General features: G+C 42.5%; 1 protein-coding gene across 3 annotated transcripts in view; it reads right to left on the bottom strand.

Moving 5' to 3' along the window:
• Snx30 (sorting nexin family member 30) overlaps positions 1-16,562 on the bottom strand; it is a 129,283-nt gene that overhangs the window by 48,685 nt on the left and 64,036 nt on the right. For all 3 annotated transcript variants that reach the window (XR_015737592.1, XM_087904978.1, XM_048459404.3), the window contains exon 3: positions 5,921-6,031. Coding sequence is in view for 2 of the 3 variants with exons in the window: in XM_087904978.1 (XP_087761104.1) it covers positions 5,921-6,031 (111 nt within the window). In the remaining variant the exon portion in view is untranslated. The remainder of the gene's footprint in view (positions 1-5,920; positions 6,032-16,562) is intronic.

Consider the following 16,562-nt stretch of genomic DNA (forward strand, 5'->3'; position numbering starts at 1 on the left):
AAAGGCTTGGTCCCAGGTGGCAGTGCTGTTTGGGAAAAGGGCAGAAACTAAGAGTTGGCGAGTGGCTGGATGAAACAGGCCACTGGAGCGGCATGTCTATGGGGTCCCATCATCCTGTCTCCACTCTGCTCCATGGCTGCTATGAGGTGAGCAGCGTCAGCCACATGCTCCCAATGCTGTGATGCTCTGCCGTCCCTCAGGCTCAAAGGAATGGATCCAACCAACCAAGGTTTAAAACTGTAAGCCATTTGCATGCAAAATTCAAGATGTCATTGTTTTTTTACTGCTGAGTAGTACTCTAATGTGTATATATTCCACACTTTATCCATTCTTCCATTGAGGGGCATCTAGGTTGTTTCCAGGTTCTGGCTATTACAAATAATGCTGCTATGAACATAGCTGAACAAAAGGTTTTGTAGTATGATTGGGCATCTCTTGGGTATATTCCCAAGAGTGGTATTGCTGGGTCCTGGAGAAGATTGATCCAAATTTCCTGCAGAAACTGCTACACTGATTTCCAAAGTGGTTGCACAAGTTTTCATTCCACCAACAATGGATGAGTGTTCCCTTTACTCCACATCCTCTCCAGCAAAGGCTATCATTAGTGTTTTTGATTTTAGTCATTCTGACAGGTATAAGATGGAATCTCAGAGTTGTTTTGATTTGCCAAAATGCACCCTCTTTCCTTTTAAATTGTTCCTGCCAGGTATTTGTCAGTGATGGAGAGGTCTAACAATGTATGCACAATTAAGGGTTTAGGATGCCGTGCAGTGGTGAGCAAGAATGTTCAGCATGTGTGAGGTTCTGTGGTCAGCCCTCAGAACACAGGGCAGGATGGGAGACACAGCGATGACACTTTAAGCAGGCCAGGGTCTGTGCTGATAAAGAAGAAAAGGCTGAATTGAAAGGAAAGTCAATCGTTTATAAATTATCTTGAGATTCTCCTCAGGAAAAAGAAAAGGGTGGGTCTAAGAAGCTGGAAACTGGGTTTTTCCATCAGAGCCCACAAAGGACGCCGAGTTTGAAGTCACAGAGACTTGAAACAAAGCAGGTATATCACAGTTCATGAGGAGAAGCAAGTCAAGCATCCGGTGCTTTCCCAGAATCATTGTTCAACTGGTTACAACTTCTATCGCTTCAGTGAAGTCTAAGGGACGTGGGGATCTCCCACCCGACCCCACTCGGAACTGGAGATGGAACTCAGGGTCGTTCTTATGCACTCTGGGAAGCACTCAACCAGAGTTTTATCTCTCGTCCTTTAAAGAGATGGTTTTATCTCCACAGTCCTAACCTGAGCAGTCGAAGCAGACAGCACAGCTATTCTCAGACATGTTTAACCACAGCTGGTTCAAGATGGGGAGAGAGATAGGTTGACAAATGTCCTAAGACCACTCTCCCCTATGTTTCCAAACCAATTAAAATAGATTCTAAAGCTCTTTTCCACAAAAATGAAAAAAAAAACAACTCATTTTTTAAGGGGACAAAACAGAGGCTAGAGAGACGGCTGAAGGCTAAGAGCACATTTTGCTATGAAGAGAACTCAAGTTTGATTCTAGTGCCCATGTCCAGGGACACATAACTGCCCAAATTCCAGTTCCAGGGATATCCACACCTCTGGCCTCCAAGGGCACTGGCACTCACATGCACATAATACCCAGTCACAGACAAACATAAACAAAATAAATCTTTAAGAAACCGAATGGGAAAGAATCTGAACAGGCATTTTTCCAAGAAGACATTCAAGTACCCAACAAGAACACCAAAGGATGCTCTCAGCTTTCAGGCAAATGCAAATTAAAATCACAATATGATGCCACCGCACACCCACTAGAATGGCTATTATTAAAGACAGATACTAATCACTGTTTGTGAAGATGTGGAGAAACTGGAACTCACACACAATGTGAGGGAATGTCAAATACCTGGCAGTCCCTCAAATAGTTAAATACAGAATAACATATAATTTAGCAATTATGCTCTGAGGTAGATATCCAAATATAAAAACAATTGGCCACAGGAATACTTATATGTAATGTCCGTAGCAGTTTGTGCATAACAGCCAAAGCAGAAAACAAATGACATTCCATTTAAGGGTGGACAGGCAGACAGAATGCGGTCTGCTCGCACACAGTAAGAAGAAGTGCTAACTGGTTTCCAAGGTGGGAAACCTTGAAAACATGCGGAGGGTAAGAAAGAATACAAACCATCTAGGGACAGGAGGTAGAGAAGAGGTCACCAGGCTGGAGGGAGAGGATGGTGGCAGGTAGGGAGGGGGTCAATGGAAAGGGCCTAACATTGTTTTTGTTTTTTGTTTTTTTTTTTTTTTGCCTGTTCCATGAAGCCGAATACACTAAAAGCACTGGGACTGTAAATTTGTAAATTCAAATGAGTGAATTGTACATATACAGCTTCAGTAAGACTTTTTAAAATGGAAGCAACCTGGGGCTGGAGACGCTCGGTGGCTGAGAGTGCACATGACTCTTGCAGAGGACCCAGGCCCCGTTTCCAGCACCATGCCAGGCAGCACACAGCTCCAGCTCCAAGGGATCTGACTCCCCTTTCTGGCCTCCGTAGGCACACACACACATAGGTAGATAATTAAAAATAGAAATAAGGGAGCTGGAGAAATAGATCAGTGGTTAAGGACACTTGTCACTCTTGAAAAGGGCATACGCTTGAGGCCCAGCACCCATGTAGTGGTCACAGGCATCTGTCTGCAGCTTCACTTCCTCTTCTGAGCTGCTGGACACCCAGCACACACATAATACATGTATGCAGATAAAACACTCACACATAAAATGAAATGAATAAGTCTAATAGTAATTTAAAAATAAAATAAAATCTTTCTTAAAGTAAATAGCAACAGTAAATTGGTAAAAGTAAGGAAATTATCTAAACAGTAAGTATGTTGTACATTTTCCTGGGTTTCCACTTTTGTTAAGATTTTAGATGAGCTTTCTTTAAAAAATATTTTTACTTTTATGTGTGCCTGGTGCCTTCAGAGACCAGAACAGAGCGTTGGATTCCCTGGAACTGGAGTTATAGACAGCTGTGAGCCACCATGGGGTTGCTGAGAACCTGGGTTCTCTGCAAGAGCAACAAATGCTCTTAACCACTGAGCAGATGCTCTAGCCGCTCGGTCTCTATTTGACACTGAGTTCCCCAGGGTAGAGGTCCCCTGTCTATCTTAAAATCCCTCCCTCACCTGTGCTCCCACCAAAGTCACATACCAGGTCTAGTGAAGAACACACAACTGTGCTTACATACAGAGATGCCTCCTAACAGTTTCTATACGATGATTTGTGGCTACTGCAAAAAGTTCATTTCTCATTTGACTTCTCAATTTAAACCAGAGATACTTTCCTAAATTAAATCTCTTCACTTCGGGTAAGTATCAAGAACTTGTGAAGAAACTCAAGTCTCTGCCTGCCTGCTTCCAAAGCACTCTCCTGCCCACCATTGCTACTCAGGCAAAGGATGCCAAGGCCCTTCCGGGATGCTGGAGACACAGCACCTATGGACCGGTAGCACTACAGTTTACCAGCAGGTGTCACTCTACAGCTTCTGATGCTCAAGTGCCAAACCACAAGGAAATAAGAAAAACAAAAGCCACTAGCTGCCAAGAGGAAAGCAAGACTTAGGCTACAGGGAAAATGTCTTACAATGAGACTGAATAGAAACTCCCTGCAAACATCCTCTCAAGTCATGTGACCTGCATTAACAGTTTATCACTGTGACATTCTTCTTGAAAACACTTCATTCCACTTCTATGGTCTAAGTAAGAATGCCTTCAGAGAAGTAAGTGTCCACTGAAGAATCTATGAAACACCTCACTAGAAAACCCCAAAACTGTCAAAACCCCCAGAAAACTTGAGACACTGTCAGAAGCAAAAACAACCATGAGATGTAAAATGTGGGCCTGATCGGTGGCCTGGAAGGCCAGCATCTCACATTGGTGTAGAATATTGCAGCTGGATATTGAATACTAAGAACCTGCTCTCCAATTTTCGTAATAACCCTAAAACTGTTCTGAAATAAAAAGCATATGTTTCTTTTGTTTTGTTTTTGCTTTTTGCTTTTATTTCAGGAAAAAAATCATCACTAGCTGCCCATTTGGCCAAGTCGGATTCTATTTTAAGGACTTGTTCTGACAGCTTCTTTTTCAGGCACATTCTTAAGAAACTGGAAGGCAGGAAAAAAAAAGCCACAGGCTTGAAAGAGACAGGACTTGAGGTAACAAAAGAGAAGCCTGGGGGATGTAGATCCCTGAGGGCCCCCTCACTTCTAGCCCAGTGAATCACACGAATCACCTCACAACTCTAAAAGCGGTCAGTCTTCACAGCACATACCACCTCACCCAACCATGGCGGGCAAAGGCAGGTGGAGGATGCGACAGCAATGGGAAGCTGAGCAACCCCGGCCATGACTCAAACAAGGTCTTGCTGAATGACAAATTGGCCTCTGGAAATTTTTATGCTCCAAACTTTTCCTAAAGCCCCCAAAGAAAACAGGGGACCAAATAGTAATTGTCTCAACTTAAAGGTGATGGTAAACCACTTACTACATAAGAGAACTACTCAGTCTTTAAAGTTTTAGTTCTCAGCTGTTGAAAAGCAGGAAGTTGTGAGTGGTGCATCCATACTATGCTGCAACAACACACAGAGGTAAGGGTTTTCCTGTTTGTGTTGTAAATAAAAAGCTGTGGTTGTGAAGGAATGGTGTGCTAGATCCCTGACCCCATCAGCCACAGTCAGCTTCACCTTCTTGGTAGGCAGCCAAACCTCAAGAATAATATCTGCCGAGGGGAAAAACAGTTTCGGGTGAGACTTACTTCGAAGTGTCAATCTTTTTGTTTTTGATGTTTGTTTTTCCAGATCAGATGGAACTCACTATGTAATCCAAGATGGCCCTGAGCTCACAGTAATCCTCCTCCCTCTACCTCCTAAGCACTAGGACTATAGGTGTGAGCCAGAATACACACCTATCAAACTTCAATCTTTTAAAGAGTTAGGATGTTCCCCTTTTAATAATAAAAAAGGAAAATTGTCACAATGTAAGTGAAAATCTGAGCCAGGCACAGTAGCTTTAGGCAGGCAGGAAGATTTAGCTGAGGCAGGAGGATTGCCACAGGCTTGAGACCAACCTGGGCTAGACAGTGAGTTCTGGGCCAAGTAGAGAAATAAGTTAAGATCTTGTATCGGAAAAAAATGAACTGTGAGCCTGGTGCTGTATGCCTATAGTCCCAGATACTCAACAGGCTGATGCTGGCTGCAAGTTCAAGGCCAGCCTGGTTTACTTAGTAAAACCCTGTCTCTAATAGTAAAAAAGAGGGCTGGGGGGCCAGCTCAGTACAGAACAGAATCCTAGCAAGTACTTAGTCCTCAGTACCACATAAGAGAGAGGGACAGAGACAGGGGAGACAGAGAGACAACAGCTCATAGGCCAAGTTCAGTCCCTGGAATGATGTGAAGGCAGGACGAGTGGTATACATCTGCAATCCCAGCATTCCTTCAGTTGAGAGGGGAGGCAGAGATACTCACCCAGAAGCCCACGGACCAACTCCCAGGAGGACATGAAACAACAGAAACAAGAGCGACTGAACGTCAACAAGGCGGAAAGCAAGAACCAACTCCTGACAGTTGTACTCTGACTTCCCGTGTACGCACACACACACACTGTTTAACAGAAAGGAGTATGGGAAACAAGGAAAAATCTATTCTACCTTAGCTAAGAAACTAGCAAAGAGATCAGCAACCGAGACTGTGAGACACATCGCCTCTGTCCTACACACACTCTCGGTGGGCGGATTCAGTATAAAATCAGAGTGAACCCATCATTGCAGAGGCAAAGAACTGAGCAGCACCTCTATGGAGAGAATTCAGGAAAGGCGAGAAGCAAGCCGCAGTGACTTACTACCTACGGGAATGAGATGAGTGGGCTGTGATTCTTCCAGTTTGTTTCTCAACCAGTCAAAATCCTGGTATCTTCTTCGAACAGAATATTCTGGCAAGTCAAACTCCACCCGAGTACTCTGCAAATAAGAAGAGAGAAGGGGAAATGTGAGTATGATTGCATTCTGGCTGAGGAAAAATACATTTTTAGAATACCCAAATCAGGCAAGGACACACTTCCTTCCACCCATTCACCAGACAAAAGGCAGAGTTTCCCAGCAGGCTACAAAGTCAAGGAGCTAGGATGGAGCCCAGCATAGTGGTGCACGCCTTTAATTCACGCACTCAGGAGGCAGAGGCAGGCGGATCAAGGTCAGCCTGGAGCTACAGAGTTATTTTCAGGACAGCCAAGGATACACAGAGAAACTCTGTCTTAAAAGACCAATAAGTGGGGGCAGGGGGTGGGGGGATAGACAAACAGAAGGACCTAGGATGGAAACATCAGGTCTTTGGTTTGGATTTGATGTTTTTTTCCCTACCCTCAGGAAATGAAACTCAGCAATTCTTCGCAATTGTCTACAACATTTGATTCATTTCCTCCAGCTCAACTCTGGGAGAGCTGTTGGTTGTTTCCCCCAGAATAATACAATTTCAGATATTGCTGCTGAAATGAATCCAAATCCATGAAAAGGAATGTTATCCCCGCCTTCTGTTACATATGCTGACAAGCTTTGCTAAAGGCACCGGGGACATAACCAAGTAGAGACGACAGAAGACTGTTCCTGTGGGAGGCAGATCCTAAGACTTTTGCCAGCACTCAAGGTAGAGAGAAGCAAGGGAACTCTGTGAGTTCAAGGACAACCTGCCTACATAGTCTCACTGTGAAGATAGGGAGGCTACACAGTGAAACAGGAGAAAAAAAGGATTTTGCTTCACTCTGCCAGAACAATGACCTTGAAAGCAAACTGCATTAGAAAACATCTAGAAAAAAATGCCAGTGTGTTGCAGAAAATGTTGATGATCTATGAATTTTTAAAGTTTTCTGAAATGCAATCACATTCCTTTAATAATACACCAATATTAAATAAAATTAAGTTATACTGAAATACAATTTTTACCTTTTAACTGTTATTTTTTCTCAGATATACCATTCTTCCCTGGGTGGTTATCAGCAGTTGCTGATCTCAAATATGAGATAAAAATTATCTATGTCACATTTTACAAATTTATTCTTTCAGACCCTAAGTCTGTTTTAATCTAAGACTTCTAGAAAAATCTTTAAAATACCTAAGGAAGAGTTGTCCACCAAACAAGACAGTGAGCAGCTTTTGGCTCTGAGATTATGATGTCATTCTCCCAAAAGCTGTCCTCTTGGCCTGAGCAGAACTCAAGGGGAGAGAGAGCTGGCCCTCAAGGACGGCATCAGCTCCCCATCCAGTCCCTCACATTGTAAGGATCCACGAGACAGAACCTTCCCCATGTCAAAGCATGCGGAGTGGGAAGACTTGGAGAAGACACATCACAAAGGTACTGCTGATCAGGAGACTTTCCAGAGGAGGTGGACTATGGATGACCTCAGGCACAGCATGGCAGAATCCCACTGACAGGGCTATGCTGTGCTCTGTGGCCCCAGTGGCAGTGAGCACCCATGCCAGGTTCCTGAAATACAGGGAGTCCTGAGTCTTATTTTCCCCAACATTAGAAGCTTGGAGGGAGACACTTAAAAGAACCCTCCCAACACCCAGACCCCCAGAAGAAAATCTGTCAGTAGTGATGAGGGAAACAGGCAAGCAGGTCTCTCCCTCTCCCTTCCTAAACATTCCATCAACAAAGTGACCACGATTCTTATGCTCATCAAATCAACTCCACAAACCACCATTTATGCAATATTCCTACTTAGTGAAATCAATACTTGGTAACTACAAATGTAGGGGAATGTGTTACAGCTGTAGTGTTGCAGAGATATCCTGACTTATCGGGAAGCCAGACTACCAGAGCCTCAGTAGGACAGCTCTGGAGGCTGGAGCTCAGCCCTGGAGGAAAAGTGTCCTGACTATTGGGAAGCCAGGCGACCTGAAGCTGGGGTGCAGTGGGGGGATGGTCTCCTGCAGGATATAGGGATCCTACTCTTCTGGAGAGTCGCTATAGCTGAGTTCTGTTCTGCTCTGCTCCCTGAAGGGAACATCCTAGCAGAGCTATCTGCTTCTTCTCAGGCCCAAAATGATTCTTCTTTAGCTAACACTCTGCTAAAGCAGAAGCCCCTGCAGAAATGTAACAATCTCCTCTGTCTCTGAAACGTTGTTACTTTTTCTGCCGGCCTTGCTCAGACCTCCTTCAGGAGCATCCTAGCAAAGTTCTTCTGTTCTGCTCTGCCTTTCTGAGGCCCCCTAAGAAAGGGTCTCAGCAAGGTATTTTAGCTGGGTCCCCTAAGGGACGTCCCAGCCAGGTTCTTCTAGTCTGTGCTGGTGAATGAAGGTGGTCACCCAAGACTCTTTTGAGAAAGAGATTTATTTGGGAAGGAGGAGTCCAGGGGAGTGGCTGCTTCTGCCAGGGAGGGATTAATGTCAACCTCAATGCAGCCCCTTAACTGAAGGGGCAGAGAGGCTTCTATAGGGCTTCTTAGGGGTGGAGTTTTCCCAGGGAGAAGGGGGATTGGTTAGATTTTCCCTGCTCAGGTATTGGTCAGTTTAGTTGGTCAGGGGCAGAGATGGCTCTGACTTTGTGGCCAAACTGTGTTTCTTTCACTGGTTCCTTTTTTAGCTTTTTGACTCTAATCTTAGGACCAGGGCATATTTGTTTCACTGGCTCTGGGTTCAGAGTCAGGGTGATCAGTGATTAGTCGGTTTACTGTACCAGTTGTCCCTTTTACCCTACCCAAAGGCACAAGAAGCGGTGTTTTGCTTCAAACATTTCTGTATCTGGAGATTTGGCTCCACCCTTCCGTATGTTCAGGCTATATTTGCTTATTTTAAAACTACAAGAAAAAGGAGGAGTTCTATCCAGAGAGGTGAGTGGGTGCTCGCCAGGGCAGTCTGTCCTGGAAGAGAGCACAGCCCCTCCCCCCTCAGCTTCTGCGGCAGGGTCTTCGGTGTTCCACAGGACCCCTCCCTGCCCCCACTGCTGCCGCCCTTTTGTCTCCTGGGTTCCGGGAAGACCAGCTAGCCCTGTTGCAGTGCTGAGGAGCTCTACCCAGAGAGTGCTGAGGAGCTCTATCCAGAGAGTGCTGAGGAGTCCTAGCCAGAGAGTGTTGAGGAGTTCTATCCAGAAAGTGCTGAGGAGCTCTATCCAGAGAGTGCTGAGGAGTCCTACCCAGAGAGTGCTGAGGAGTTCTAGCCAGAGAGTGCTGAGGAATTTCGTCCAGAGAGGAGGAGATGGGCAGGCGCCAAAGCAAGAATTTCTCCAAAAACCTGAAAGGCAACATGACACCTCCAGAATCCAGGGAGCACGAAACTAGAAGAATTGAACACCCTACTCCAGAAGAAATAGAAGAAATCTATTTCATAAAGCGGATCTTTATGAAAATAATAGAGGAACTTAAACAGGAGGTGAAAATCTGCTGTAAAGAAATGGAAGATAAGTATAACAAAAAGATTGAGGAAATGAGTAAAGAAATGAAAGAGAAATATACCAAAAAGTTTGAAGAAATGAGTAAATCCGTAAATGAAATTCTGGGAAACCAAGAAAAAACAATCAAACAGAGACTTCAGGAACGAGCATAACCAATAGAATACAAGAGATAGAAGAACGAACCTCAGATTATGAAGACACCATAGAGAAAATAAATGCTCTGACCAAAGAAAACAGCAAATCCAACAAATTCTCATCACAAAACATTCAGGAAATGTGGGACACAATAAAAAAAAACCAAATCTAAGAATAATAGGGGTAGAAGAAGGAGAATTGCAGATCAAAGGTCCAGAAAATATATTCAACAAAATTATAGAAGAAAATTTCCCCAACCTAAAGAACGATATCCCTATGAAGGTTCAAGAAGCATACAGAACACCGAATAGACTGGATCAAAAAAAAATCCCCTCTCCATATAATAATCAAAACACAAAACATTCAGATTAAAGAAAGAATATTAAAAGCTGCAAAGGAAAAAGATAAAGTAACTTATAAAAGTAAACCTATCAGACTTACACCAGACTTCCCTATGGAAACCATGAAAGCCAGAAGGTCCTGGATAGAGGTACTGCAGAAACTAAGAGATCATGGATGCAAGCCCAGACTACTATACCCAGCCAAGCTATCATTCACTATCAACAGAGAAAACAAAATATTCCAGGATAAAAACAAATTTAAACAATATGTAGCTACAAATCCAGCCTTACAGAAAGTATTAGAAGGAAAATCACAACCCAAGGAATCCAAAATTCCCAACACCGCCTACAATAACTCAGACATCTAGTGACCCTTCACAAGCACAACTCAAAGAAGGGAAAGACATACACTCTACTACCCCCTCAAAAAATAATAATAACCGGAGTCAACAACCACTGGTCATTAATATCACTTAATATCAATGGACTCAATTCACCTATAAAAAGGTACAGACTTAGAGACTAGATACGAAAACAGGATCCAACATTCTGCTGTTTACAAGAAACACACCTCAACCACAAAGACAGACATCTACTCAGAGTAAAGGGCTGGGAAAAGGTTTTCCAAGCAAACGGACCTAAGAAACAAGCGGGTGTGGCCATTCTAATATCTAACAAAATTGACTTCCAACTAAAATCTATCAGAAGAGATAGAGATGGACATTTCATACTCATAACAGGAACAATTCATCAGGAGGAAGTCTCAATTCTGAATATCTATTCCCCTAATATAAAGGCACCCACTTATGTAAAAGAAACACTTCTAGAACTCAAGGCAGTCATCAAACCACACACACTAATAGTAGGAGACTTCAACACACCTCTCTCACCAATGGACAGGTCAATCAGACAGAAACCCAACAGAGAAATAAGAGAATTATTGGAGGTATTGAATCAAATGGACTTAACAGATATCTATAGAACATTCCACCCAAATAGGAAAGAATATACCTTCTTCTCTGCAGCCCATGGAACATTCTCAAAAATTGACCACACACTCAGTAACAAAGCAAACTTCCACAGATACAGAAAAAATTAGTAACCACCTGTGTCTTGTCAGATCACCATGGATTAAAGTTAGAATTCAACAACAATACTAACCCCAGGAAGCCAACAAACTCATGGAAGTTGAACTGTCAACTATTAAATCACCCCTGGGTCAAGGAAGAAATAAAGAAAGAAATTAAAGTCTTCCTTGAATTTAATGAAAATAAAGACACAACATACTCAAACCTATGGGACACTATGAAAGCAGTGCTAAGAGGAAAGTTCATAGCACTAAGTGCCCAATTAAAGAAAACGGAGAAAGCACATATTGGAGACTTAACAGCACACTTGAAAGCTCTAGAAAAAAAAGAAGCAGATTCACCCAGGAGGAGTAGAAGATTGGAAATAATCAAACTGAGGACTGAAATCAACAAAATAGAAACACAGAAAACAATTCAAAGAATCAATGAAACAAAAAGCTGGTTCTTGGAGAAAATTAACAAGATTCACAAACCCCTAGCCAAACTAATCAAACGGCAGAGAGAGAACACCCAAATTAATAAGATCAGAAATGAAAAGGGGGACATAACCACAGACACAGAGGAAATTCAGAGAATCATTAGATCTTACTACAAAAGCCTGTACACCACAAAATTGGAAAATGTAAAAGAAATGGACATTTTTTTAGATAAGTACCATATACCAAAGTTGAACCAAGAACAGGTGAACAATCTAAATAGACCTGTCAGTCGTGAAGAATTAGAAGCTGTTATCAAAAAAACTCGCTACCAAAAAAAGTCCAGGACGAGATGGTTTCAATGCAGAATTCTACCAGAACTTCCAGGAAGAGCGAATACCTACACTCCTTAATGTATTTCACAATATAGAAACAGAAGAGTCATTGCCAAACTCTTTCTATGAAGCTACAGTTACCAAAACCACACAAAGACACAACCAAAAAAGAGAATTACAGGCCAATCTCACTCATGAACATCGACGCAAAAATTCTCAACAAAATCCTGGCAAACCAAATCCAAGAACACATTAGAAAAATCATCCATTATGATCAGGTGGGCTTCATTCCAGAGATGCAGGACTGGTTCAACATACGTCTATCAATGTAATCCATCATATAAATAAACTGAAAGAAAAAAACCACATGATCATTTCATTGGATGCTGAAAAAGCATTTGACATAATTCAACACCCCTTTATGATAAAGGTGTTGGAGAGATTGGGGATACAAGGATCATACCTCAATATAATAAAAGCAATATACAGCAAGCCGACAGCTAACATCAGACTGAATGGAGAGAAACTCAAAGCCATTCCACTAAAATCAAGAACACGACAAGGCTGTCCACTCTCTCCATACCTCTTCAATATAGTGCTTGAAGTTCTAGCAATAGCAATAAGACAACATAAGGGGATCAAGGGAATTCAAATTGGAAAGGATGAAGTTAAACTTTCGTTATTTGCAGACGATATGATAGTATACATAAGAGACCCCAAAAACTCTACCAAAGAACTCCTACAGCTGATAAACACCTTTAGTAATGTGGCAGGATACAAGATCAACTCCAAAAAATCGGTTGCTCTCCTATACACAAAGGATAAAGAAGCAGAGAGGGAAATCAGAGAAATATCACCTTTCACGATAGCCACAAATAGCATAAAATATCTTGGGGTAACTCTAACCAAGGAAGTGAATGACCTATTTGACAAGAACTTTAAGTCTTTGAAGAAAGAAATTGAGGAGGACACCAGAAAATGGAAAGACCTCCCCTGTTCTTGGATTGGGAGAATCAACATAGTAAAAATGGCAATTCTACCAAAAGCAATCTATAGATTCAATGCAATCCCCAACAAAATCCCATCAAACTTCTTCACAGACCTTGAGAGAACAATAATCAAGTTTATATGGCAAAACAAAAAACCCAGGATAGCCAAAACAGTCTTATACAATAAAGGAACTTCTGGAGGCATTACCATCCCTGACTTCAAGCTCTATTATAGAGCAACAGTATTGGCATAACAACAGAGAAGTCGACCTATGGAATCGAATAGAAGACCCGGATATTAACCCACAAACCTATGAACACCTGATTTTTGACAAGGGAGCTAAAGGTATACAATGGAAGAAGGAAAGCATCTTTAACAAATGGTGCTGGCATAACTGGATGTCAACCTGTAGAAGAATGAAAGTAGATCCATATCTATCACCATGCACAAAACTCAAGTCCAAATGGATTAAAGACCTCAACATTAATCTGACCACTTTGAACCAGATAGAAGAGAAAGTGGGAAGTAGTCTACAAGATATAGGCACAGGAGACCACTTCCTAAGTAGAACCCCAGTAGCACAGACAATAAGAGAATCAATGAATAAACGGGACCTCTTGAAACTGAGAAGCTTCTGTAAAGCAAAGGACACTGTCAGTAAGACCAAAAGGCTACCTTCTGACTAGAAGATCTTCACCAACCCCTCAACAGACAAAGGTCTGATCTCCAAAATATACAACGAACTCAAGAAGCTAGATACTAAAACTCTAATTAACCCAATTAAAAAATGGGGTACTGAACTGAACAGAGAATTCACAACAGATGAACTTTGAATGGCCAAAAGACACTTAAGGTCATGCTCAACCTCCTTAGCGATCAGGGAAATGCAAATCAAAACCACTTTGAGATACCATCTTACACCTATCAGAATAGCTAAACTTAAAAACACCAATGATAGCCTATGCTGGAGAGGATGTGGAGTGAGGGGAACACTCATCCATTGTTGGTGGGAATGCAAACTTGTGCAGCCACTGTGGAAATCAGTGTGGCGGTTTCTCAGGATACTGGGAGTCAACCTACCTCAGGACCCAGCAATTCCACTCTTGGGAATATACCCAAGAGATGCCCTATCATACTACAAAAGTATTTGTTCAACTATGTTCATAGTTGCACTATTTGTAATAGCCAGAACATGGAAACAACCTAGGTGCCCCTCAATAGAAGAATGGTTAAAGAAGGTGTGGAACATATACACATTAGAGTTTTACTCAGCGATAAAAAACAATGACATCTTGAATTTTGCATGCAAATGGATGGAAATAGAAAACGCTTTACTGAGTGAGGTAACCCAGACCCAAAAAGAGGAATATGGTATGTCCTCATTCATAAGTGGATTCTAACCATAATTAAAGGTCTTTGAGCCTATAATTCGTGATCCTAGAGAAGCTAAATAAGAAGGTGAACCTGAAGAAAATCATATAGCTATCCTCCTGGACATAGGAAGTAGTCAAGATTGCAAGGCAAACTTGGGTGCACGGGGGGGGGGTGGAAGTAAGGGGAGATGGTTAGAGAGAAGGGAGAGGGGGAGGATTGGGGATGGCATGGGGGAATGAGATGGGGGGGAGGAAGGATGGATATGGGAGCAGGCAAGTATATATCTCAACTAAGGGAGCCATTTTAGGGTTGGCAAGAGACTTGTTTCTGGAGGGGTTCTCAGGCCCAAGGAGAGGTCCCCAGATTCTTCCCTGGGCAGCAGAGGAGAGGGTGCCTGAACTGGCCTTGGCCCATAACCATACTGATGAATATTTTGCATATCACCAAAGAACCTTCATCTGGTGATGGATGGAGATAGAGACAGAGACACATATTGGAACACTGGACTTAACTCCCTAGATCCAAATGAGAAGCAGAAGCAGGGAAAACGTGAGCAAGATAGGAAGGAACAGAGGGAACCTTCATCCGACAATGGATGGCGATACAGACAGAGACCCACATTGGAGCACCGGATTGAGCCCCCCACAGTCCAAATGAGGAGCAGAAGGAGGGAGACCATTAAAAAGGAAATCAGGACAGCAAGGGGTGCGTTCACCCTCTGATACAAGGGGACTGATTGAATGAGAGCTCACCAAGGCCAGCTGGACTGGGACTGAACGAGCATGTGATCAAACCAGATTCTCTGAATGTGGCTGACATGGGGACTGACTGAGAAACCATTGACAATGGCACTGGGTCTTGTTTCGTCTGCATGTACTGGCTGTTTGGGATCCTAGTCTGTTTGGATGCTCACCTTCCTAGGCCTGGAGAGAGGGGGGAGGAACTTGAACTTCCCACAGGGCAGAAAACCCTGACTGCTCTTTGGACTGGAGAGGGAGTGGGGGGAATGGGAGGGTATGGGGAGGAGGGGAGGAAGTGGAAAGTTTTATAAACAAACAAATAAAAAATAATAAAAAAACTACAAGAAAAATAATGAATAAAAAATATAAAAATGGATCTAGTTCTTCTAAATAGAAAACAAAATAATATTTAAATTTACAAACTTAGACTTTTTCTATGTATATTCATTCAGTTTCTGTATCATTTTAATACATCCTGGACACCTTTGTGTCCAGACCTTTAAAGTCACTTAACATATATATAATATTCAACTGAGTAACTATAACATAGTTAATCCCTATTTAAATATTTAAATTTATTTTAATCAATAAATAATATTGCAGCAAACATCACTGGCTTTCTATCCATTAATCCCACTAAAATAAATTCCCAAGGATAGAACTGATAGCTAAGGTGTGTGTGTGTGTGTGTGTGTGTATGTGATGTATATTTTTATTTCATTTTTGAGATAGGATTTCACTGTGTAAACCTGGTTGGCTGACCTGGAACTCACTTTGTAGACTAGACTGGCCTTGGATTCAGAGATCCACCTGTTTCCTCCTCCCTAATGCTGTGATTGATTAAAGCTGTGCTCCCCTCACCCCGAAAGTATCTCCTGGTGGTCATCACTGCATACGCCAGCTTCTGGGGATCCTCCTGCCTCGACTTCCGTCTCACTGCCACGTCCAGTTTTATGTGAGTTCCAGGATTCAAATTCTGGTCTTTACCATGTGTGACAAACATTCTATCCAAGTCATATATGGCGTATGGATGTTTTCCCTGCATGCATGTCTGTTCACCATTTAGGTACCTGGTACTAGAGGAGAACGAGAAATGGCATCAGATTCCCTGGAACTGGAGTTGGAGATGGTTATAAGCTGCTGTGTGTGTTCAGGAAACTGAACCCAGGTCCTCCTGAAGAACAGACAGGGCTCTTCAATCAGTGAGTTGTCTCTCCAGCCCCATCAAAATGCTTGTGATGACACTTGTCTGACACAGCTGGGTAAATATCATCACGAAACAGAAAGGCTCATTTTTTTTTCAGCTCAGAATTTATTTATTTTGACCACAGCTTATTCTATGTATATTATGTATTCTAATACATAAAATATAATCAAATGACAAAAAAATTGAAATTTGAAAAAAAAATTAGAAATAGGTGAGAAAGATACAGGAAAAACAAGGACAGGGAGCCTAGCACCCTGGAGGTAGGAGTGAGGCCAACACAACAGACTTGCCAAACAACACTGCAAAGCTGCTGAAGGTGGGCCACACGCATGGCTGTGACTTTCTGGAGAGGAGCTGGGAGAGCAGACTCAGGGATTCATAAAACATCTCGATCAACAAAACTCTGGGGACGAGTATAGTGAGTTTTCCTCAGTGAAATTCAGGGTTTCTAATCTCTAATATCAGTAAATAGAAAAGC

This window comes from Myodes glareolus, chromosome 3, assembly GCF_982192425.1.
Source record: "Myodes glareolus chromosome 3, mMyoGla1.1, whole genome shotgun sequence".
Taxonomy (NCBI): domain Eukaryota; kingdom Metazoa; phylum Chordata; class Mammalia; order Rodentia; family Cricetidae; genus Myodes; species Myodes glareolus.